At 43.9% G+C, this 26,660-nt stretch overlaps 1 protein-coding gene across 21 annotated transcripts in view; it reads right to left on the bottom strand.

Annotated features, from left to right (window-relative positions):
- The window catches only part of LOC105021842 (neuronal cell adhesion molecule), an 85,155-nt gene that overhangs the window by 22,578 nt on the left and 35,917 nt on the right, over positions 1 to 26,660 (bottom strand). For 16 of the 21 annotated variants that reach the window (XM_010889794.4, XM_010889805.4, XM_010889792.4 and 13 more), the window contains exons 2-8: positions 23,771 to 23,841; positions 4,360 to 4,542; positions 3,407 to 3,424; positions 2,701 to 2,806; positions 2,372 to 2,565; positions 1,043 to 1,165; positions 437 to 607 (exon numbers count right to left, since the gene is read on the bottom strand). In XM_010889794.4, coding sequence (XP_010888096.1) covers positions 437 to 607; positions 1,043 to 1,165; positions 2,372 to 2,565; positions 2,701 to 2,806; positions 3,407 to 3,424; positions 4,360 to 4,450 — 703 coding nt within the window. In that variant the 5' untranslated portion in view covers positions 4,451 to 4,542; positions 23,771 to 23,841. The remainder of the gene's footprint in view (positions 1 to 436; positions 608 to 1,042; positions 1,166 to 2,371; positions 2,566 to 2,700; positions 2,807 to 3,406; positions 3,425 to 4,359; positions 4,543 to 23,770; positions 23,842 to 26,660) is intronic. The other 5 variants (XM_010889798.4, XM_010889801.4, XM_010889804.4 and 2 more) reach the window with 1 other exon arrangement.

The raw sequence follows: 26,660 nt of genomic DNA on the forward strand, positions 1-26,660 counted from the left end.
CCTGGACATTGTTGCATAACAGCTGTGGTGAAAAATTGAATGTATGATAAGGGCTTCTGTGTTTACAGTCAAAGAGTGTATGACAGGGCCTTCTGGGTTTATAGCCAATCAAGGCATGATAAAGCCTCCGGGGTTCACAGCCAGTCAGGGCATGATAAGGCTTTCTGTGTTTACAGTAGAACAGAAAACAGAAACCCCACAGAATCAGCTAACCAGATGGTGGCTGGCTGCATTGGACATAGAACAGTCTAGGATGTCATTTGACATGTGCCTCTTCCTAATGATGTCTGGAAATTGGAAACATCTAGGTTTGGATCGGAGAGAGAGAAACAGCTTCCTTCATACGCAAACTGACATAAACACACACACACACACAAGCACTCATACCCTAAGCACCAAATGGCACATGCAGAAGTAGACCCAGAAATCCACTTACAGTCAAGAACCATGACAGTGATGGGCTGTTTCTGCTGGATGGTCTGTGTGTGGGGGAAGCGAGCGTAACAGATGTAGTCTTTCCGGGTGTCCTCCGCCAGGACATTGGAGAAGTACAGGTCTCCATTCAAGCCCTGGGAAACACGGCTGCTCTGAGGCAGTCTCTGGAAGTCTGGGGGCGGACAGTTCATGGAAATTACAGTGGGCAGCAATGTTGAGGCTTTAGCTGTCTGTCTTATTTAATTTCATTAGTTACATGCGTAGAGCCCGAAATGAAACACAACAGACTAATCTACGATTTTCCCATCCAGGTAGAGCAGACGGAAAGGACGGGGCTGTAGTTAGACCAACAGTTAGAGCTTCTGAACGGTAACCCAAAAGTTGTTAAATCAGTCGGCAAGGTGAACATTTTGTCCCTGAGCAGGGCAGTTAACCCTAAATGTTCCCCAGGTCATTGCTGTAAATGAGGTACACTCTATAATGCATGAATGCTACAATAAAATTAAAAAAAGGTCTTGTTAACAAGGTTTGTGTTCTGCATATACGTAGCTGACAGGCTATGGACCATAACGATCTGATATCAGAGTCAATGTAACATGAAACTTACTGTTGTTCATCCAGAATATGATGGGCGGGGGCAAGCCGGCAGGGGGCCGGCACTCTAGCACCAGAGACACGCCTTCTTGGACCACAATTGGTGGATTCCTTTCCTTTGACCACAAGGGGGACCCTGTGGGAAAACACGGCAACGGCTAGTCCCACATGATGAAGAAATCACCTGACAGTATGTGGCTTCCTCATTCTACGATGCTACTAGAAAAGACAGACTGAGAGTAAGGGGCTAATGAAAGGATTCCTCCCAGGAATGAATGGAAGGAGCTTGGAAGGAGTGAGGCAATAATAAATGGATCTACATTGGATTAACAACTCTGTTTCCAAAAAAGTTGGGACGCTGTGTGAAATGGAAATAAAAACAAACTGCAATGATGTGCAGATCATTTAAACCCTATATTCAATAGAAAATTGTACAAATAATGTAATGGCTCCGTAGAAAATGAGTCTGGGTGCTAAACTGGCCTGCCTGCAGTCCACACCTGTCACCCATTGAGAACATTTGGCCCATTATGAAATGAAAAATACAACAAATTCTATCATCCTGAATGGCAGAAATATCTTCTGATTTTGTTCCCCTTTCAAACAGATGAGGTTTCTAAATGGTGACCCAGAAGTCTGTTTTTATGTGTTTTTATTGTAGCCAAGGGGGTTGTTATTACCAGGATACATCATAATAGATTATATCTGTTACAGAAATGAATCTAGGACCCAAAATGTCCAAGTAGTGAAATCCGGCCGAAATCTCCTCGGACCTTGGGGCGCTTTAAAAGAAGAGGAGATGCAACACAGTAATTAACATGCTCCTGTCCCATCACATTCAAAAGTATTTTTCTCTGGTTCAACATTTGATACATTTGTCTTTGTCCTATTTCCAATTAAATATAGGGATTAAATGTTGGCATATCATTGCATTGTGTTTTATTTGCTTTTTACGCAGCGTCCCAACGTTTTTAGAAACAGGGTTGTGGTTCTAAAATGAATCAGGTTAGAGGTAAAAACAAAGGAATGTGTCCAGAGCGAGGTTAGTAGCCAGCGACTTCCCACATGCCACCTTTACCTTCCATGATGAGAGCATAGATGATGGACTGTACATCTTATTAGTTTACAGGAGAGAGAGGAAATACATATTGAATGGTCACGAATCAAAGAGACTGAATGAGCAATAGGAAACTGGAGGGAGTTTACATGATACACAAGTATGAAATGAGTAATCGTTGAGTAACCTAGGAGGAATAGATTTGGGCAATATAAAGAGAGGACATGAAAGAGCGCGTGAACGAGACTGAAAGAGACAGACAGAAAGTTATCCGGTTATGCTTACTGGACTGTCTGATGACGATGTTGTTGGACACCGCAGTCCCATGTTCGTTCCTGGCAGTACACTGGTAGACCCCCTCGTAGGTCTCAGCCTTCTCCCCACTGATGTCCACCACCAGGGTGCCAGAGCGGGGTTTCATCGTCACCTTGGAGTCCTGGTCGATGTCGAAGTGGGTCCCATTCCTGGTCCACGAGAAGCTGCCATGGGAGAGAAATCAACGCCAGGAAACATCATTGGACTGTCATCGGGGTCAATTTTGTAATGCTCCTTTCCATCCTCTGTCATTTGGCACAAGAATGGCCGCTACAACAACTGTGTGTGGGTGTTTGTACCTAGGATGCGGCTTTCCCTTGGCGTCGCAGTGAATGACGATGTTCTCCCGAGGGTCAATGATGTAATCTTTAGGCGACTGGTGAGTTATGGTGGGCGGCTGCGGCACTACGGCAAGCACAGAGGTACATTCAGGTCTCTCATTGGCCTTCCTGCACAACTAAGCTGTTTTCTATTGCTATTGATCAAGCACACATTGAACCGCGCCTTGACATGCAGGTCTGGGCCGGCTCAATACACCAAAATCCAATCAGGCCATATTGCTGACCGTGACATAAAGATCAAGATATTTCAGCTGAATGACAGGAATGTGAAAGCATGCTGTGAAACCGAAGAATAGGTCTATATGTCTTGCTTTATATTCATCTTTCTTCAAGTGAATTTCTGTCTGAAGTATCAGATGACTGATATACTGTTTGAAAGAGCTGCTGCAGGAAATCATGCCATGTGGGAAATATTGTCCCACTAAATCACGGCAAAATCACATCACAAAAGGAGCAAACGGACGAAGCACAAGAGCATTGCATGCAGATTCAAGCAACACTCAAAATCTAATCATATACACACGGGTGAGCGCAAAACCATAATCAAACAAACTGAGCAACAAATAAAATGTAAAAAGGTATTAAAATGCACAACACAACGTGCTCAAGCTGAACGTTCTCCGTGGTCACACTTAATCGACATAGGACTAGTGGCAGAACTTACATCCCTCCAGAACTTTAGCTTTCCCCCAAGAATCAGCAGAAATGGTTAAGAAACCACCAGGGGTAAAGAGGACCAGATATTAGTGGTGAAAGCAGGAGGAAACTACTTCAGTTATTCTACTGTGGATAAAAGGTTGATTCGTTTCCAGGCTTAAAAACCACAATGATTTCAAACATTACTCACACAATACCGTTTTAATTCCAGTTTCCAAATTATGACTAAATTCCATACCAAAATAAATATTTGTGAGTATGGTGCAAATTTGAAAGTGAGTGAGTAGGAAGGAAAGACGCAGAGAGAGGGTTAGAAAGACAGAGAGGGTTAGAAAGACAGAGAGGGTTAGAAAGACAGTGAGGGTTAGAAAGACAGAGAGGGTTAGAAAGACAGAGAGGGTTAGAAAGACATAGAGGGTTAGAATGAAAGAGAAGGTTAGAATGAAAGACAGAGATGGTTAGAAAGTCAGAGAGGGTTAGTATGAAAGAGAAGGTTAGAATGAAAGACAGAGAGGGTTAGAAAGACAGAGAGGTTTAGAATGAAAGAGAGGGTTAGAATGAAAGACAAAGAAATAGTTAGAAGGAAAGACACAGAGAGACTTAGAAGGAAAGACATAGAGAGGGTTAGAAGGAAAGACAAAGAGGGTTAGAAGTACTACAGCTGGAAATTAGCCGTAGAGGCTAAAGCTGCTCTTTTATTGAAAGAGGTTGTCCACATTATTATAAACCAATAAACTAAATAAACTAAAGTAAAGACACAGAGAAGGTTAGAAGGAAAGACAGAAAGATGGAAGGAAATAATTATTGCTTTTAAACATTGTTATGAACTTGAAAGTTAAATTGACAGTCTAGTGGGAGCCAACAGATATAGAAGCCATTACTCTTTAGAGGTTATTAGAAACTCTTTCCTACTCCAGAGCAATAGAACTTTGTTCGTAAAGGGTTATATTTAGTTCTTACGGTCAAGTGGAACCTCCAGAGCGTTGCCGAGGTAACCCAGGATTAGCATCAGGAACACTGCCGCACTCGTCCTTGTCCTCATCCTCTCCATGATTGGTTGATGTGAAGGTCTTCCCCTCCAGACAGAAATAAGACACACCTCTATCCTCAATCAGAATACCTCGGCTACGTGCACATTCACAACTACAGAGAGAGAGAAAGAGAGAGACAGTCATTTATTTTTATTAATTATAGCTTTGTTATTTTCCACTTGCTTTGTAAACAAATGTTTCTGTGCCAATAAGGCCCTTTATGAAACTGAAAGAAATTCAGAAAGAACAAAAGGAGATATAAGTGATAACAGATAACAGTGGGAAAAAGTAGAAAGAAAAAGATGTGGTAGAAGAGTAGGAGGAGGGAGAAAACATAGGAACTGACGCTATTCAGATGAGAACAATGAACCTCCAGTATCCAGGGTCATACTTCAGTCATGAATGATCTCTAGGACACATTTTAGATTTACAGTCACATCAGTTGCCTCTGTTCACTCCACAGAGAAATATATAGATGGATGGTACTGGGACTATGGATCGATGGCCGTTGCCATGCAGATTGTGAGTGTATGTGTGTGTGTGTGTGTGTGTGTTGTGTGTGTGTGCCTTTGTGTGTCATTGTGATGTAGTGCAAGCCGATGGGAAGTGCTCAGAATCACTGCCATGACGACAGTACCATTAGGCAACTGCCAAATTGATCACATCAACTATCTACCTCTCAGCCCTGTCCTCTGTTTGTGTGTCTGTCGGCCTGTCTGTCTGTTGGTCTATCTGCCGGTCTGTCTTTCTGCTTGTTTGTCTGTCGGTCTGGCTGAATGATTGGCTGGCTGAATAGGTGGCTGTCTGTCTGACTGACTGATGCTGAATTTAGGTCAGAGACAGAACCTCAGCTCACATCAGTAGTGGGGGAAGGGTTGGTGTGGTTACAGGATACAGGATGTCAAGAGTATGTTGTTATGGTTACAGGATACAGGACATCTACAGTATGGTGTTATGGTTACAGGATACATGATGTCTACAGTATGGTGTTATGGTTACAGGATACAGGATGTCTACAGTATGGTGTTATGGTTATAGGATACAGGATGTCTACAGTATGGTGTTATGGTTACAGGATACAGGATGTCAAGAGTATGTTGTTATGGTTACAGGATACAGGACATCTACAGTATGGTGTTATGGTTATAGGATACATGATGTCTACAGTATGGTGTTATGGTTACAGGATAAAGGACATCTACAGTGTGGTGTTATGTTTACAGGATACAGGACATCTACAGGATGGTGTTATGGTTACAGGATACAGGACATCTACAGTATGGTGTTATGGTTACAGGACACAGGACATCTACAGTATGGTGTTATGGTTACAGGACACAGGACATCTACATTATGGTGTTATGGTTACAGGACACATGACATCAACAGTATGGTGTTATGGTTACAGGATACAGGACATCTAAAGTATGGTGTTATGGTTACAGGACATCTACAGTATGGTGTTATGGTTACAGGACACAGGACATCTACAGTATGGTGTTATGGTTACAGGATACAGGACATCTACAGTATGGTGTTATGGTTACAGGATACAGGACATCTACAGTATGGTGTTATGGTTATAGGATACAGGACATCTACAGTATGGTGTTATGGTTATAGGATACAGGACATCTACAGTATGGTGTTATGGTTACAGGACACATGACATCAACAGTATGGTGTTATGGTTACAGGACACATGACATCAACAGTATGGTGTTATGGTTACAGGACACATGACATCAACAGTATGGTGTTATGGTTACAAGACACAGGACATCAACAGTATGGTGTTATGGTTACAAGACACAGGACATCAACAGTATGGTGTTATGGTTACAGGATACAGGACACTTACACTATGGTGTTTTGGTTAAAAATAAAAATAAGCATACAAATAAAACATCACATTTGAGAGGGCTAAAAGATTATTCAAAAAATATGAAAAGCAGAAGATCAAAGATAATTTAAAAGTGGTCAATGTTGGAGCAAGACACACCAAGCTTTTTCCTTACTGTGGAAACAGTTAACAGACCGGACCCTGATGACCTGAGGGGTCTAGAGGCTTTATACTGAGAGAGTAGGTCTAACATGTAACATTGAGTGACTACAGGTTGGTTATGGGATGTCTACACTATAGTGACATGGTTACAGGATGTCTACAGTATGATGCTACGGTTACAGGTTGTCTACAGTATGGTGTCATTGTTACAGGATGTCTACAGTATGATGCTATGGTTACAGGTTGTCTACAGTATGGTGTCATTGTTACAGGATGTCTACAGTATGATGCCATGGTTACAGGTTGTCTACAGTATGGTGTCATTGTTACAGGATGTCTACAGTATGATGCTATGGTTACAGGTTGTCTACAGTATGGTGTCATTGTTACAGGATGTCTACAGTATGATGCTATGGTTACAGGATGTCTACAGTATGGTGTCATTGTTACAGGATGTCTACAGTATGATCCTATGGTTACAGGATGTCTACAGTATGGTGTCATTGTTACAGGATGTCTACAGTATGATCCTATGGTTACAGGTTGTCTACAGTATGGTGTCATTGTTACAGGATGTCTACAGTATGATGCCATGGTTACAGGTTGTCTACAGTATGGTGTCATTGTTACAGGATGTCTACAGTATGATGCTATGGTAACAGGTTGTCTACAGTATGGTTTCATTGTTACAGGATGTCTACAGTATGATGCTATGGTAACAGGATGTCTACAGTATGGTGTCATTGTTACAGGATGTCTACAGTATGATGTTATGGTAACAGGATGTCTACAGTATGGTGTCATTGTTACAGGATGTCTACAGTATGATGTTATGGTAACAGGATGTCTACAGTATGGTTTCATTGTAACTGGATGTCTACAGTATGATGTTATGGTTACAGGATGTCTACAGTATGGTGTCATTGTTACAGGATGTCTACAGTATGATGTTATGGTTACAGGATGTCTACAGAATGGTGTCATTGTTACAAGATGTCAACAGTGTGGTGTCATGTTTACAGGATGTCACATTTCAACATTTACACTTCATCCTGCAGAAAATTATTTAACCTCCAAAATGATATGGAAAAACAGCTCTTATCAAACACGATCACAGAGGTACCCTGGCCCAAGTCTAGAGGTACCCTGGCCTTAATATCATATGTACATATAATGCAATGTTTGTAATTTGGAATTTGAAATTATCTACAGGGTTGGGTTGAAGGACACTGTGTCCATAGCACATTTTAAAAAGTGTCTAACTAAACATTTTACAATAAACTGTACTTGCTGTTTTTAATTGTTTTATATCAGTTTTAAAATATTTTATTTTCCAGGTTTTTATTGATTGTTGTTCAATCAGTACAGGGCACCACTGTAAAGGAGACTTCGGTCTCAGCTAATTTTCCCTGTATAAATAAAAAAATTAAAAAGAGCTTGGTTCCGTTCTGCTTGGTTTAGTTCAGTTTGGTTTGCTCTGCTTTGTTTGGTACAGCTTCTGTTTGTAAGGCACCATTGAGTGGTTAGTCTGTATCTTAACAGTGTCAAATTCAGTGAAGGTGATGTGCTTGCTTGCATTGATTGACTGTTAATTAAATCAGGCTTTGTCAGTATGCAAGCTAACCTGAGGACCATTACTATCGAGTCCGCCAATATTCAGTATATAGGAGTTTCATTATTAAAAATTGTCAATCTGCAATAGTTACCTTATAAATACGTCCCTCGGTTTTTTAGCAAAACAACTGGTGGAACTGATGTATGGTTAGTTGGAAAACGTATTACATGTGGCTATATTTTATATAGTGGCACGTGAAGCTGAGAATCAAGTTTCCTGATGGAGATCCACTGTTTCCAGGCAGATTAACAATATCATTATTCCGTAATGAAACCGATATATAATATATACTGAATGCATATATGTATGAGAAGTATGTAGGTAAAACTATAGAAAGACAGAGAGATAAAAAGACAGAGCGAGAGAGGGAGACAGAGAGTGAGGGAGGGAGGGTGGAGAGAGGGGGAGATGCGGGGAGAGAGTGTGAGAAAGAACGAAGATGGAGGGATGGAGAAAGAGTATAAGGAATAATAGTCAATAAAGGAAAACCAGCAAAAAGGGAACCAACACCTAACCACAATTAAGCATTATTTGACAGGTCTGTCATTTTCTTAGGCTAACTGGCTCTCAATTAGGAAGAGGACCCAACGATTCTACAGTAACAACAGTCCAAATCGCAAAATAGCCGACACACCTTCTGTAACCAAGCCCATACCTTGCCCTACACCATGAGGCACTGCTCTGAGGAAGACAGTGACACATTTGCTGCAATAATGGAATTAGAGCTTGGGCTGTTATTCCCCCAGGGGCATCTTGCCAAGGTTCTCCAGTGGGTTTCCTGCTGAAGCTATTAACATGTCACAGCTCTGTCATCTAATACAAGCAGAATGGACTTCTCTGGTCTGTTATCTCAGACCGTCATATTTGATTTTCAGGTTCAGAGTGGTGTTACAAAATAAAGGAATTATTGAGTTCAATTATAAAAGGCTTTTTATTCTGCAATGGGCACCTGTGGGGGAAGTGTATCTGTGGTGGATGTGCAACTGGAATGGAGGTATAACTGTTTGGATGTGTAACTGGGGTGGATGTGTACAGTGATGGAGGTGTAACTGGGGTGGATGTGTAACAGTGGTGGAGGTGTAACTAGGGTGGAGGTGTACCTGTGATGGAGGTGTAACTGGGGTGGATGTGTACAGTGATGGAGGTGTAACTGGGGTGGATGTGTAACAGTGGTGGAGGTGTAACTAGGGTGGAGGTGTACCTGTGATGGAGGTGTAACTAGGGTGGAGGTGTACCTGTGATGGAGGTGTAACTGGGGTGGATGTGTAACAGTGATAGAGGTGTAACTGGGGTGGATGTGTAACAGTGATAGAGGTGTAACTGGGGTAGATGTGTAACAGTGGTGGAGGTTTAATTGGGGTGGGGGTTTAACTGGGGTGGATGTGTAACAGTGGTGGAGGAGTAATGGGGGGGGGTAATGTCTTCTACATGGCCCTGGTCCCTGCTCTGAACTAAAGCTCCTGAGGGAAACCCTGTACTACCTGACTGAGGCAGCCAAATGCAGAGATGTATACAGCGACTGCAGTGGCTGGGGATTTGTCACAACAAGATCCAAGGGGGCTAGTTCATCAAACTCCTTTATGTTTGCCATCAGGACTGTAGAAGCACGGCGCCTGAGCCTGATCCGGACCGATTGCCATAGAAACAGAGCATTTTATGGCCACAGCGATCAGTCATAGAATCACGAAGCATTGTTGAGAATAAAAAAAAATCCAATGTATCATAATGGATAAAACACATTGATCAGATGGTGTTGTTATTGTCCTTACATTACAACAGAAGTTGTTAGTAACCACAACACGGTAGCCACAAACTACAACTACCAAAGCGCCGTTTATCGCGTCACATGTTTTGACACCATTATATCTGCATCTCTTGCAACAAAGTGTAAGTCATTCCACTCAGAACCTTTTGAGCACCACACAGAATAACAAAGCTACTGAAAATAAATGAAAAGTAATTGAACAATAATTTTCTTCTTTCCAGTCAAATAGCATTCTGCAGTGAATTCTTGAGTATTTACATATGTATGCAATCTAAATGTACCATATGGAAGGCCATTTTACAACAACTTGTAGGCCCCTATAATCTGGTTTGGTATCAAACTACATTTTAGACATATTAGCTGTCTAACTAGTTAGCTAATAACAGTGACCTCTAGACTAGATCCATATATATTCTACTGTAGTCAAACACTCAATCAGAAATTGGGAGATGTAATGTGTGTGTGCTGCGCTCTGCTGTGTGCAAATGTGAAACTTGTAAATGTATATGTTGTTTATGGAACAAGTTCATGGATCAGGTGATAATCAGTCAGTGTTAATGTGCAGAATCTCGTGAAAACAACAGGTGGACAGAAAATGACAAGACATGGACAGAAAATGAAAAAGATAAAATCTTCCTCAATGTAATTTGATGTGGAGTCCTGGGCTGTATCTTTATCTGAGAGGAGGCCACTGCTAGAGAATAAACCAATGAGGTACAACACCTCCACGCCAGTGAGGGGATGAGAGGAATGAGAAAGAGAGGGACCGAGTGTGTGTCTGAACGTGTGTGTGTTCATGCATGGTTTTAATCCCTGGGAGAGGTATTGCTGTGTGACCACCCATACTCCAACAGCCCTCCACCTACAATAGGAACAGAAGGACACTCAAGGGGGGAGGTGGGAGGAGGTGGAGGAGCACCTCCACAGTCAGGGGCTTTGCGTCGAACCACACCCAACCCAGGTCCACAAATACTCTCTCACAGGATCACACACACAAGTCCAAACAACGCAGCACAGTTTCCAGAGCACTGGGTCAAAACCTAACAGCGCAGAGCTGATAATAAACCACCAGGAGATGAAATGGCCTCTTTAAGCGCAATACAAAATACTTCTACAGCACCAACTGACATCCAATGTCAAGGAGTCTTAAAACAGAGTGAATGGTGCAGTGTCATGTGACCTTGCAGCGTCAAGCTCTGTTTAAGGAGAGGTTTTCCTTCAGGACATATGCTGTCTTGTAAATACGTATCATCGAAAGGAGGACAGGAAATACAAATGAATCTGCGTTCACAGAGGAAGAACTCCAGACGACCATCAGTAAGAATAACACCATTTCATTAAGTAACACCATTAATGAGCATATTGTAACAAGGCAACATCAGTGACTACTGGTAAAGCTGCTAACACAGTGGCAACCAGGAAACCATTAGACTGATTTGGCAATGGTACAGTCAGTTTCCTAGTGACACTAAGAACATTGAGTGGTCTTGTTGTGTCAGTGCAAATCATGACTGTCACCCGGCGGAGAGGCCAACAGCAATTACTGTCTACTACACCATAAAACTGCCTTGTACCCAGCTCCCTCCTTCTTTCTTTTATTCGGTTAATTTTTTCAAGGAAACACTTGGTACTTTGTGTTCATTGCGGCATAGAGCTGTCTGGGCTTCTATTCACACACATACCCACCCAAACTGAGCCGGCCTTTTCAATTAGCCCATTGTCAATTTCCTCAGGGTGAGCCCAAACTAATTGGTTTTGTGCACGTCTGTGTGTGTGTGTGTGTGAGAGAGAGAGAAACACACAGTGCCTGTGGAACCTGAGCAGACCTGGTACATACCACCGCTGAGTACAGACTCCGCAGACAGACAGCTCAGCAGACAGACAGCTCAGCAGACAGACAGCTCAGCAGACAGACAGCCAGGGTTAGGGTTAGGACAGGGAACAGACAGGGAAATGCTCACACAACAGACAGAGACAACCAAATGAGGAAAGGGAAACTAGATTAGACCAGGCTGCCCGCTGAATTTTATTTAGTGAGAGAGAGACAGAAAGTTAAGTAGAGTAACAGAGATAGGCTCAATTAAACTTGACTCAGCCATACATAACGCTATAATTTATATGCTGAGTGTGTGAGACGTGACTCCACCAACCCAAACCATGTGAAGCATTACCGAGAACATCCATCAGGAAATCCAGATAATTTATGCAAAACGGTCCTAATTAACTCTTATAACCAGCAGCATTGATGTCAATCAGCCGTCGGTCGGTGAGCCAATGTAACACCACTGCAAACTCTCTGTGGTAGCGGAGACAGGATGACAGCGCAGAATGAGGGAGCGTCATAGAAAACGATGAACCTCCTTCAGCCACCCAACAACCTGCCCCCCCCAACCCCCTCCCGAACCCAATCCCCACCGCCACCCCACCACGCGGATTGGGGAGCTAAGAGTTGGGTTCTCTCTGACCAGGCCAAGTCAAGCGGAATGCGGCTAGCCCGAGAACAACAGCCATTACGTCAACACGCAGTCCACTGCGACGCGACGTGGCGTTGTGCACCAATGACTCATGGGTTAAACAGCAGTGGGCTGGGAACCGTACCACCAGGGCCAAGTGTTGGGACCGGAGAACAACAATCCCTGGTTGACACCACTTACTAAACACCTGCTCGGTTTAATACCCTGCAATTCTAAAGCCCCAGTGGCCATGAGCCATTAGGCGTTTTATGAACAGTAGCTAGCTAGGCCTCTATTATGTGCTAAACAGAATTTTGAACAGGGCTTTTGAAGATTATATTAGCTCTATAATCTCCACTCTCTCTCAGGCTTCTTATCTCCGACAACTTGCATCACAATGAAAATACCACTAACCTGGTTTCAGCATACGTTGCCCGTAATCCTACTCATTAGGTTTTATAATTGAGTGGGAGGTATGCAAATAATTGGGTGTCGTTAACATATGAATAGAAGTCCTGTTGTCGAGAGAGGCCCGAAGCAGACCATAAGCTCAAAACAAGTGGCCCCATTTCATTTAGAAGAACACTGTACAGGACTGAACAATCAAACCCATCTTTATTCAGTTTCCAAAAACTATAATGGAGATGATTATTTGTGAACAGACATAGCCAAATCAGAAGTCCTCTGTTTACAGTAGGCTAGCTAGGTGAGTGCCACATAAAACATTAAAAGCACTTTATTTCATGTCCATAACAGGCGAATAAATCCGCTAATGTACTGGGCTCTAAAGGGCCGGTCCAGTTTCATGGATTGTGTTAACACCAGTCAGCGGTTCCATGCCAACCCAGTGTCCCTCATCGTATTATAGCGCACAAAACACGTCAGCAATCACTGGGGTTTCTTCTTTTTACTACACACCCACACAACACGCACACACACACAAACACACACACATAAGGTGATACACCCAGTTGTTCTGTCTCTTAGCATGACGTTTAGCCTTGATATCGCCCAGGTAATCCACCCAACGTTATTCAGCAGAGCCACTTTCATGAGAAGCCCTTTTTATAATTCAGGTGAGAGATGTTCCACTCTAATCACACACCCACCCACACACACACACGTGTTACAAAGAAAAGCAATCACTGTCTGTTCAGTCTGAAAGGAACATGATAGCATTGGCTTTCCTCTCATCATCCAGTCACCGTTTCAATGGGTTCAATCAGTGCTGAATGCATGTACCCAGTCAGTCACATTCTCACATTCAAATGACAGCACAATGCCAGGCCCTGTCACTGGGGTACACAGCACATTCTTCAGAGTTGTGAAAATAAAATAACACGGCTCGATGTGCTCTAATGTTCCCGTAAAAGCTATCAATATGATAATCATGATAATTTGATGACAGGCAATGTGATTGGTACAGCAGGTGTCGTGTCGAATGCCTGCCTGTAGCATCTGAGCAAAATAATTGGAAAGACGTCTTTTCGATATCTATTCGTCATCTTTTCAACCAGGAAGACGCCTTTTCAAAGTACTTTGCTCAGTGGGCTGTATATTAGTGGGAGTCATTCAGCAAGATTGAGTCTCTTTACAGCTGTATACTAGTGGGAGTCATTCAGGGAGAATGGAGTCTCTGTACAGCTGTACACTAGTGGGAGTCATTCAGGGAGAATGAGCTGAGACTCTTTAGAAAGGCAGTCATTAAAAGGAGATCACGCCTCTGAGGAGGGAGACTGTGGTTCTAAACGTGACCTCTGTTTGATAGAGGGTTGCCACACTGTAATTGTAATTACTAGGAGAGGGTCTGCTGAGTCAATGAGACTACAGGAACCCTGGTGTGTGTATGTGTGTGTGTGTGTGTGTGTGTGTGTGTTTGTCCGAGGCTGGTCCAATCTGGTGTGATCAGAAGGAACAATGTCCTATTTAGGATTTGGCTCTAATAAGATCATGATGTGTGTAGATCTTAAGCACATTAGGACAGGTCTGTGTGTGGACAGCAGGACTGTGCTAAGGGTCAATCCATTCATATGCTGAGCGGTGGCACATCGTTACCATAGACAAACGAGCTGGTACTTCACAAGAACCACTGCAATCCAGAAACTCGTACCCATGGAACTTTTGAAGCACTGAATAGAAAAAAAAACAGAAAACAAATGGCACACTAACCAAACAAAAAAATTGAGTGTGAAGGTTGAATGAAAGTCTTGAGAAGATTCACACAGACACTGTAGCTGTGGTGTTTTAGAACATGGAGTTCAACAAGTTTGTTTATTGTGAAATACAACACTTGTGAACCACTTTTAAATTGCGTGTGTGAAAATCCCCAAAATGACAGTTGTTTTTTGAAGTGCGGCATGAGCCAGTTCACTTGATGTTAAAGGACTCCGCGATCACTCAATACTAGATTCTCTCCCTCAGTAATATATCTGAAGGAGCAGCCAGTGGAAGAGCACTCCGTATGCATGGCAACCCTGTGGTATTGTCAGATCTCCATGCCTACAAAGATGTCACCCTTCTTCAAACACAGACATAACCCAAAGCCACAGACCGACACAAAGCGGCCATTTCTCAATTCACCAGAAAACCTGGAAGAAAAGTGTAAAGTTGACATCTGCATTCCCGTTGGAAATCTCCAGACAATCTCTGCTCCTTCAGATCACCACAACAGAGGAGTGATTGAAATCGTAGCCCTTAAGCATGTCCGCTGGATGTTATGAGGCACTGATGGCTTATTCTCTTTGGGCCAGAAGCCCTCTGAGGGGAGCCAATATTGGGAGTTTGCTTTAAGCTTAACATTATGACAAAAGCCTCTGTGTGGGAGACAGACATGGGAGGAAGCGGTGTTCTTCTAGTCTCACACGCACAGCGAGAACTCTCGGTTATTTCCGTTATGTCTGAAGGCCAGGCCGACCTTCATGGATAAAGTCATTTCTATATCAATAGTCATTTGTACCTTGGCAATTCCTATAGTCAGATTCAAAGTATTTTATTTATCAAATGCACCAAATAACATAGCATCATTTTAAACAATGAAATTCTTGTGACATGGCACATGACACCTTATACCTCCTCGTCCTGTTGTCAGAGAAGATCTGCTAATTCAAGCGTTGCAGGATGTTGAATGTCATTACTGATGGACGCCCGAGAGCTGTGGGTCAGTGCGCTGTAGACTAGCCAGGCCCTCCTGGTCCGGACCAGTACCTCTACAGAATCAACAAGCATTCTTTTGACTGCACATTGCTTTTTACAACCTGCTGATGGTCAGCACTGCCTTCTCCGGGGCCTCTTGCCCGGGCGTCGGCTGGCTGTGCTGTGTCAGCCTGCTACACAATATCACTGGCTGTGAAGAGTGCGGCTCCGGTCTGACCACTGGAGGGCTTCACTCTAGCAGAATTGTCTCTCACTCACTAGAAGTTCCCCGGGGAAACATGTCTTGCCTGTGGGAAAGTGTGGTGGATTAATGAGTCTTGTGGCAGGTGGTTCACGCACGCGCGCACAGTCATCTGAAAACACACACCCATCCGCTACACCCGCCCCTACCTACTCCTCCACCTGCCTGTGTATCTGAAAGGTCTGCAAGCCCCCATCTCTCTCACACTCCCTGCTCCCACTTCCCACAATCAGTCCCACACAGTGTGTCCCATCCCTCGTCCCTGAGCCAGGAAACCTAATCAAAGACTCTTCGCAGGCGCTAGGATCTCTCAAACCCATTCATTGTCCTCTATAGGCTTCCCTACACGGCGTGGTCCGGGCCTCTCTGAGTCTGCCCAGGCCGGGTCCTGTATGTAACACTGTAAGGAGTTCCTTTCCCCAGAACCCAGTCCCACTTTGTCTCCTTTGTGTACTAGCTGACGGGAAGAAAGGAGTTGTAGGACAGAGCCCAGCCAATCAAAGAGAATGTCCACAGAGAAAAGGCAGTATGGAAAAATTCAAGGGATTCATTGTAGTAAAGAGCTGTGGAAGAACCAGCCCGTACTGTATGTGCAATTATGGATTTCGCCACTAAGCACACGTATTCCTAATACAGAGAAATGCTTAGATTCATTTTTTCAGGCATTAGTATTCTTTATTTGACACAAAAGTGAGAGAGGGGTTTTGCTGAAACAGCACATGGTCGGAATTAAACCCACGCTGTTCTAATAAATGTAGGCAGTGGCTTGGCCTGGCGGTCCACATGGGCATCCTTCGATTTGAATAACACATTTCCTTGCTGTGCCTGAACAAAGCACCGATCCAGATTCCATACGCGTTAGAATGATCGCGTCAACATGCCCTGCGTGGTATTTCATCCATGTTTTTACACGAGTTAGAATTCTTCAAGTTTTGGAAAGTACGAATCTACAGCCTGACGGAGACAATAACCAAATTAAACTTTGAATGTGTGTGTGTGTGTGTCAGAGTTATCTATAACTTGATATGAAACCAGAAATGTAACTGAGCTCCATCTCCTCCCTTCTCTTCTCCCCCTCTCTGTCCTCCCCCCTCTACTCTCTCCAGCTCCATTCAGACGGAGCAGGTGAATACAAATCACTTCCCCGCCAATGCTCTTTAAAAGCACCGGCCGTCCGTTCTCAGACAGCGACAAACAATGGTCCTTTCAAAATGTGAGAAAATCAAATCATGCTATTTTCTGGTGGGAGAATCACAGAATAAAAAGACAAACCGAGGGAGTAGCAAATGTATTTGTTGTTTTCATCAAAAGAGCGTGAATACTATTCACTGGAAACATTTCTTACAGAGAACCTGGAGTGTAACAGTTTGTTTTTGGATGTGAAATGATTTGAGTCTGGGGTGATCTACCTTCCTCCACAGCACCTGTCCACTGCTCAACAAATGCTAACTCCATCAGGGGGTAGACACTATTAGTATGGGTGACGGTGTCCGGAGGTTTCCGCCGCAGTGATACACCAGGCGAAAACCAAAACGTGAGGAAAGGTAGAGTGATGTCAAATACCCAGTTCAAACAGCCTCTTTCAGCCTGGTCTCAATGAGCTGTGCCTACACTGGCCTGAGCTATCGCCACTCTATTCCACTCCATTTCATGAGTCAGGTTTTCATATGCTAAGTTCGACAAACATCCTCCAAAGAAGCCAAAGAAAGCAACAATTCATCAAAGGTAGCCCAGAGTAAACTAACTACTGCTCCTACTGTATGTGCCCTGAATACACATTCTCCCTCTCTCCTTCTCTGTCTCTCCTTCTCCCTTCTCTCCTTCTCTGTCTCTCCTTCTCCCTCTCTCCTTCTCTGTCTCTCCTTCTCCCTCTCTCCTTCTCTGTCTCTCCTTCTCCCTTCTCTCCTTCTCTGTCTCTCCTTCTCCCTCTCTCCTTCTCCCTCTCTCCTTCTCTGTCTCTCCTCCCTCTCTCCTTCTCCCTCTCTCCTTCTCTCTCTCTTTCTCTCTCCACTCTCTCCTTTTTTTCTCCAAAGTACAAGTTGATGGAAATTGATCTGATTAACTTTTAGACACTCAGTAACTGCTGATATTTTACAGAGAACAAAATAACAGTGAAATAAGGATCTCTCCTCGCTAAGCGGATTGGATGTTCTCATTACTTGGCTGTGACCTTGTTTCATTACAGAAATACTTTGGAGAAATTAGAGAAAGGCAGTTTGAGATTAGCGGTAGCTCCAGTCCCTGTAGTTTAGTACTGAAAGATACTTCTAAACCAGGGCTTACAGTGAACAGGACGTTTGCCCTCAAGATATGTTTGACTGGAGTTTCCAGTAACGTGTTCTCATAATCAGAAGAGGAACTGTCTGTACTTACTGATACATGTATTTTTTACTGAACACTACAGCTGTTCACCTCTGATGTTAATCAAAGCACCGACATGGCAGTGGCCCTGAGCTCTCAAATCAAACTACAATGACGCTGATGATGTTGACTCTTTAAAACCCCCATTTGCGTGTACGATCACATCCAGGTATCAGTTTGTGCTGTTTAGCCAACTGTCACTAGCAAGACAGGATATAAAACCGTCAGAGACTAAATTAAGTGAAAAGGCTTTCAACACAGCTAATGTACACTTATCTAAAAGTGAACGTCACTAATGTACACTTATCTAAAAGTGAACATCACTAATGTACACCCCAGCCCTTTTGTCAGTGATGTTGGCCTGACAGGTGGACCCATTACCACCACTTCATGCTCATCGTCAACAGTCTGAGTGGGACTGGTCCAGGGCCCAGTCGGGCCCCATCCAGACATTTATCTTAGTGCTCCATCTAAACACACATCCTGCCTGCTGTCAGGTCCGGCCAGAGTCTAAAACAATGCCTGGAAAATCACCTCGCCACACGTCAAACAATTATTGCACTGGTTCCCAGAGCGGAACATCACAGGATTCCATTTAACATTAAAGGTCCGTTCCGGTTCCACCATTAAATGGGTTCTGGTCAATGTTCCGCGAGGCCCGGGGAGGGGTATGGTGGGAGCAGAAGAGAGTCCAGCCTGAGTGGTGTTCTGCATTGTCATGGTGGTTTCAGCCACAGACACAGCCAGGTGCATTGTGCAGGGCTGGCAGCAGGTGTGTAGGGGGCTCCATCTGAATGGGTCCATCTGTATTCCGCACCACGTAAGAGTGTGTGGTTTATATTGATGAACAGACAGTTCGGTCCTAGGAACCATGACCCGGGTCTAATGACCAGATGAATCATGGGAGTTTTAAGGCAGCTCACTGCAAGTCACCACTCTCTGCAGATAAGACCGAGCACAGCATCACACATCAGGCCACTTAGACATTTAGACACAATCCTCTCTGTCCAGCCACCTCTATCAGGTAGGATTTGGGGATTGTTTCATAGAAGGGGCCCGGAAATGAAAGCAAATTCCTCCATGCGTTTTATACAAGGTTAAACTAAAAAGATGGATAGAAGATGTTGAGAAAGGTAGTCACAGAGGGAGAAGCAGAGGTTGACAAGAAGGAGGAGGGGAAGAAAGAAGGATGAAATGAAGAGGCAGGTGTAGACCTCCATGTCCCCTGCCTGTCCACTCCATCTGTCTATCTGTCCTGCAGGTTGTCAGGCCAGCTCAGCTGAATCATAGGAGCCGGAGCAGAGCTCCCCAAGGAGAACCTGTCCGCCTCCTCGTCTCCCACTCACTGACGCAACACGGTCGTAGCAACACAACTAGAATTATAAAGCAGATTAAAAAAGACTCCTGCCGGAATGACGGGGAAGAGAAACAGACATTAGCCTGTGATGTCTATTATATTGCAGGTGTATTTTATAATTGTATAACGGTGTTCGTCTTAACAGGCTCATGCGTTATGTTTATGTTTATTTTAGTGGCGGGTGGGGGCGGTCATGCTGAGACCAAAGGCCTCTTTTGCGGATGGGCCCCGCGTGAAACACACTTTACATTATTCTAAACATGTACAGTACAAAATGGGATGAACACAGATACTATGAGCACACTAAGCATAAGAGAAATACATTGTCTTATGAGTAGATTCCTCTGACAACTTTCTGAATTGCCTTAGAGGCACCAGATAATTTGATTTCAAACAATCCTAGAGATTACTCCAAATGTGAGGCGCAGAAGAACTGAAAGCTGATTTACCTCAATATAGTTCTCTGGGTTACACTGCACTATTGTGCAAATTATCGTCTGAGGTGTGTTTTCGCTACTTCTGCGTGGGCCCCAGGAAGTGTGTCCGTCAGAGGTTTAGGGACCTCACGGACACGTTAAGGAGCTCTGGGACTCACTGGCCAAGCCCACGGGTCACTCCATGTAACACCAGATCTGGGACCTGCCGAGATGTGTCTGATGGGTGTCAACTCCATCTGTGCTACAGGAACTACAGTGGCTTCCTCAAATGTTGAGATCCAACCTGCTGGTCCAACCAGCGCAATGTAACAAATGAGTCCCAGCAGCTTGTAGACAGGGACACAGACGTTCGGACATGCGCACACGCACACACACACACACGTTTAGATGTAGACTGCAGCCTTGTGTGGGGGGGATACTGCAGTGTAATGTTCCGGTTCTTACTCAGAGTCCACAGAATCTGGACTCGTTGTCCCCCCCTTCGGGCCATAGTAACCCTTCATGTGGGTGGTTGTATCTAAACAACTGCAACAGGTTGACAGTTTTGATAAACTCCTCTGCCCCTGTGCCCGCGGACATCTAAACACACAAACAACAAGGACGCAAAGCCTGTCCCGAACACACGCGATACGAGGTAACCCTGTGAAAGAGAGCCTGGGTGAGGTAAACAGAAACCTCTACATCGGGTCTATTCACTCCTCCCCACTGAAAGCTGCGGCTCACAAAGACCCATTGGTTCACGCCTCAGTGGGTTTCAAACTGCCGATTCAGTGTGTGCCCTCTCACTGCAGCGCCATATCTGTAGCAGTATTTCTGAAGCACTCTCTCTCCATCTACTACCTGTAGCACTCTAACTCAAATCAATTCAATTCAAATGGCTTTACTGGCATGGCATGTGTTACTACAGACATTGCCAAAGCAAACATCAATATATTAAAATTATTAGGCAAAACAAACAAACAAATATATAAATGAAAACATAGTGAACAACAACGATCACAGTTACAAGTATGTAGGGGGAAGGATACAGTTATTACTGTAGATTCATTATCCTGATACATTGTTAAGTTGGTTGTCCCTTTCGGGTGTGACAGGAAGCTACATATTTTGCCGCAAATATAGCACAAGTGGATTTCTCTCCTAGAATAAGCTGCATTTTCTGTTGTCCTAACTCCCTCTCTCTTTCAGTTTCTCTCACTTTTTAGAAGTGTCTCTATCTCTGTAGCCCTTTCTCACTTTCCTTTCTTCAACTTCATGGAGCTATTTGACATAGGTAACTGTTGACACTGCCAATGCAATAAATTGATTTATAATAATAATAATAACAGAAGTGAAAATTAAATATAAGAAACAAATCCACTATTTCGAGTAGACATTAGACACGTATTTAAATGGATAGGCATATTAGAAATAATTTTGTAGGGTGTCCTGTGACCCTAAAATGTGCCTAACTTCTCTTGCTATCTCTTTCTCTCTCTACTGAAATGGTCATTTAAAAGTGTGGACTCAGCCTATCTGGCCAGGGGCTCACAGAGGTATAATTGACTACAGCATTCAGAACAGCCAACAGAGAGAATTAGGGCAATTGATGGGGTGAGAGAGAGTGAGGCGCAGACGGCGGGGGTGAAGAGTGAGGGAATGTGTCTGACTGTGTGGTTAGTGTTCATCATCCGACGGCGAGCTGTGACGGCTGGGACGAGCACCGAGATGTCAGTAGTCCTTTACATCTCCCTCTCTCAGTCTCTCTCTAATCCCCTCCTCTACTACATACATTGTACACTGGTCCCCCATGGGAATCAAACCTACAACCCGAGGATAGTCAGCGACATGCTCTATCAAACTTGAGCTACTGAAGACCCAGTATCCAACACGTTTTTATCACGATCTCATACTGCTCTGTGCTGTAATGTGTATGGGGCACCAGAATGGCGGGGCGGTAGGAGAAACAGCAGACTGGCTGGGCGGGTGGAGAAACAGCAGAATGTCTGGGCGGGTGGAGAAACAGCAGAATGGCTGGGCGGGGGAGAAACAGCTGAATGGCTGGGCCGGTGGAGAAACAGCTGAATGGCTGGGCATTAGGAGAAACAGCACAATTATGGGGGTGGCTGGAGAAACAGCAGAATGGCTGGGCATTAGGAGAAACAGCAGAATTATGGGGGCAGTAGGAGAAACAGCACAATTATGGGGGCGGTAGGAGAAACAGCAGACTGGCTGGGCGGGTGGAGAAACAGCAGAATGGCTGGGCATTAGGAGAAACAGCAGAATGGCTGGGCAGTAGGAGAAACAGCAGAATGGCTGGGCAGTAGGAGAAACATCAGACTGGCTGGGCAGTAGGAGAAACAGCAGAATGGCTGGGCAGTAGGAGAAACATCAGACTGGCTGGGCAGTAGGAGAAACAGCAGAATTATTGGGGCAGTAGGAGAAACAGCAGAATTATTGGGGCAGTAGGAGAAACAGCAGAAAGGCTGGGCAGTAGGAGAAACAGCAGAATTATTGGGGCAGTAGGAGAAACAGCAGAAAGGCTGAGCAGTAGGAGAAACAGCAGAATGGCTGGGCGGGTGGAGAAACAGCAGAATTATTGGGGTGGGTGGAGAAACAGCATAATACAGAATGTTTGGGTGGCAGGAGAAACACCAGAATAAGGAAGATGGCAGGTGAGATCCTTCACACCTTCCACATTTCTTATTCTATGCCAGCATGTGTTAGAATGGATTTACAGATCTTAAGTCTTGTGTTGCCACACATCCAAAATTACGTGTTCATTCAACACAAGAAAGCTGGAAGGCAGGTTATTTTATTTTTCCCAATTTGGGCATATCTAACGACATTGATGGCACTGTGTCATTGCAGCAACAGATTCAGGAGAGTTATCGCAGCATGCTTTCCTCATAGCTCTCTGCGCCAAGCCATTCTGCTTTTTTACAGACCGTCCACGACCGAAGTTAAAAAAATGTATTCAAATGATCGTATGCCAGACAGCGTGGTACCATACGGGAGGCTGGGCAGGAGGCTGGCCGTACGATAGTTACTGTCGTGAGCGAGCGTAATAAGAGAAAACGTAAACATGGCTACGGGGGACTTGAATATACTAAGTTATTATTTCTCGGCCAAAATACGACCAAACCAACTTATGCCCGGGAAACGTCCCAACCTGTATTGTTTTAATGTCATGAAAGAACATGAACGGGCCATACCTGTGGATGTCCTGGTTTCTATGACAATTCGTTTTCAAGTGCCATTTATAGATTATTTTTTCAGCTCTACATGGGCCACATGATTATTTAACGCAGTTGGAACACTTGAGTTTCATAGTGACATGTCTAAGCCTGGACTCAATGGGGGGTGAAGCTTGGACCAAAAGGACAGGCTTGTTACCCTGACAACTTGAAGCTGTTCCCTGCACTCAACAGACAGACCGGGTCACTCCAAATGACACTGGATCCCTGCATGAAGTGCGCACGTTCATTCTGCCCAAGCCAAAGCCATTTCCAATGGACACACTGGTACACTAAAATGGTGGGCAAATGCCAATCACTTACCGGCACGCAGACGGATGCAAACACACGCATAGCACACGCACACACACACACACGCACACACACAATGAGTTATGCCCAGTGATAGGAGGATACCAAAGCCACACAAGGAACAGCAATAAAACAAGGCATTGATTTCATCCCCATCACTGTATAATAAAGTGGTGCCAATTTGTTATGACGGAATAATGCTTTCCACTTAGCATGCAGAAGAAATCACAGAACGTCCTTCACTGAGTCGAAACATGACAGAAGGACAGGCAGTCATTTCTATTCATACCAAAAGTGAAGAAACAACTTCTTGTTTTGAAACAGAGAAGTTTGGCAATAACATTCCACACACTGGAGAGGGAATATGAGATGTGCTGTGAAGCATTAAGAACCACTGCATTCTTGACATAAGACAGCCTGACTTACAGTAAATCCACTCTCCCCGCCTCTTCAAGACTCTCCTCCCTGTTTGAAATGGCTGGCTCTTCTCCTTGACTCTGAAAAACAAGCAGAAATAAAGAATCAGTCCTACTGTAGATACCAGCATTCGTATAGATCACTATATGACCTTTCCCCGTTCCCATCAAACGGAAACATAGCTTAACCAATCTAGTCCCCCCCCGATGCTCGAATTTGACAAGCTTCACTATTAATGGAGAAATATCAAAATGTACTATATTATTCTGATTAAGTTTTATCGAGAAACGGTTCTGCAGTGGAATGCATATCAGCACAACAGGTGTGTAATTCCTTCCCACAGTAAGGCTTCTCTCTGTCTTCTATGCAACCAGTAAATCCCCAGTTATACAGTTGCTGTTGAACCCCATCCAAGCAATGAGATAAAGGAGAGGCCAGGATATTGCTCCCTCCAGGAAACCCTACTGGAGCCACAGTGGGCTGCGTACATTTAAACATTTTTATTTTTACACCACAACAGCCTAATCCTTCATAAGCCATTGATATTCCCATTGAAATGGGCTGGAAAGCTTTCAACTGTGCTGGATATCTTTCCTTTTTTTTAAGCCTTCATCCGTGTCCCATATGTGTAGAGCTGAATGCGCGCACGCGGATTTTGAATAGTGAAAAATCTAAATACCGACGGACAAATGGGGCACTAAAGCAGCCAGGCTGCTTAAGACAGAGGTAAGGTGTTTGTGTGTGTCGATGGGTTTCTCTGGCTGTCAGACTAATGCTCCAGCTCCAGGACTGAATGGTATATTCTGACAGAAGGCCTTCTACCCTAACAACTATGTTATGGTAAACACCATCTGGAATCAATTTCAAAAATGACTGAGGAAGCCAATGCAATTTTGTCTGGTGAGGCATGTTGACTTCAGAGAGGGCATGTTATCCAAGACGCCCCACCACTGTTTCCCGGCAGTACAGCGATCTCCATTAGATAACCAGGAACAGAGATGTACACAGGAAACATCCAGCCTTCTCAAATGTGTCGTACGGCAACCTCAGGTTGACACACTTTTAATATACATGTATTCAGTATATTCAAGTCTATTCCCTGTTCTATCTCTAGGTTATGAGAGATACTAGATAGATCCATCATGACCAGAAAATGAAAATGTTATTTCCCTATTTTTGGCCCACAGCAACTAGCCATGTCCCACAGAGACTAATGAGACTATGTTAACCAATCTCATCTCTCTGCATGTAACTTGCATTGCATATGCTAAAATTTTAACTATGTAGATAAGTACATCAACTGTAGATTTAAGAAAAGGACATGCATTTATAGCTCATCGCTTTATACTGCACTGACTATTAAAAATGTATTGGTAATTGTATTTTACCACTGGATATGTAAGTATAAAAAAGCCTAAATGTAACAACGAACTGAGAATGTTATCAGGTGTTTTTGCATTGTTTGACAAAGCAGTAATCTGTCCGAAGCCACATCTCCACACAGACTGACAGACAGGCCAGTGCGGGCAAACCCTCCTCTGGTCCAGTCAAACACCACCCAACGGACCTACACCCTGCACCACCACTGCTGCTATGGTGACAAAGACTGACTGGAGGCAGCTGGGACAAACAGCACAGACATACAGATAGACAGACGGTCAGAAAGACAGATCAGCAGTAGGAAGAAGTGTAGGAAACCAGAGTCGATTGTATGTTCATGATAACAAAACACTTCACAGAAAGGGATGTTTCCAAAAAGCTTCACAGAAAGGGACGTTTCCAAAATGCTTCACAGAAAGGGATGTTTCAAAAACGCTTCACAGAATGGGATGTTTCCTAAATGCTTCACAGAAAGGGACGTTTCCAAAACACTTCACAGAAAGGTACATTACCAAAAGGCTTCACAGGGAGACAAGAGGCATTGAATATTCCTGTGCTGTCGTCTTTTGGTATCAGAGTGACATAATCCTTCGTATATTTTCAAGGACATGCAAATAAAAGCACTTAAAAGCGCTCCATCACACATGAAGTTCCAAACGTGTTCCCTTTTTTAAATCCCTCCTAAAACAGCCTCATTAAAATGTTTTGCAACTATTCTGACATGGGTTTAAATACAAAAGAAATGCACTGGGCCAAAGAAGACACTGGTCAAAAAAGGCCTGTGTCTGTTCCTGTTTCAAATCACTCAAAACTCCCCGAACCTCCAGCAATGGTCCTACCACCATTCTCTCTGTGACGGGAAAGCCTCTTTCTAACCCTAAACACTTCTTTCTGTCACACTGGACCCAAACCCCAACCGACACATTCTCCACCTGTGTTACCATTTTGGATTGCTCCTATGATATTCCCATCAAATCCAGTCTCTCTCACACTCCATTTTCTTTCTCTTTATCTCTCACACTCTTATGCGATATGAGCTTGACGGTACATGTGAGCGGCAGCACGGTACAAGTGCTACCGCTCCAGCCACAAGCCCAGGCGGACTAATGAGAGGCTGTGTCTTGCGTTGAGTTTTCTCACGGCTATGAGTCTCATATCAGACAACAGCAGAGGAGAGGGGAGAGGCATAAACAGCACAGCTTGTGTCTGAATCTCTGCAGCCTTGCAGCCAACGGTGGGTTTAATTTTAGACTTCTGGGTTTCTATGGCAAGGGAACAGCAGCACCACGGACAGGACACATCGCCTCGGAAACACCATCACTACCAGCCGAGGACGATGAGAAATCATTAAACAATTGTTACCAAAGCAATTTACGGGAAGTAGAAGCTATGAGTGCTTTCATGCATTCATTATAATATAAGTAATTTGATAGTCAACAAAAAAAGGCTGACATTTTGTGGAGGTGGTGAACACTAAGGAAAGTAAGGAAAATACTAAGGAAACACTAAGGAAAATAAA

Source organism: Esox lucius, chromosome 19 (assembly GCF_011004845.1).
Source record: "Esox lucius isolate fEsoLuc1 chromosome 19, fEsoLuc1.pri, whole genome shotgun sequence".
Lineage (NCBI taxonomy): Eukaryota > Metazoa > Chordata > Actinopteri > Esociformes > Esocidae > Esox > Esox lucius.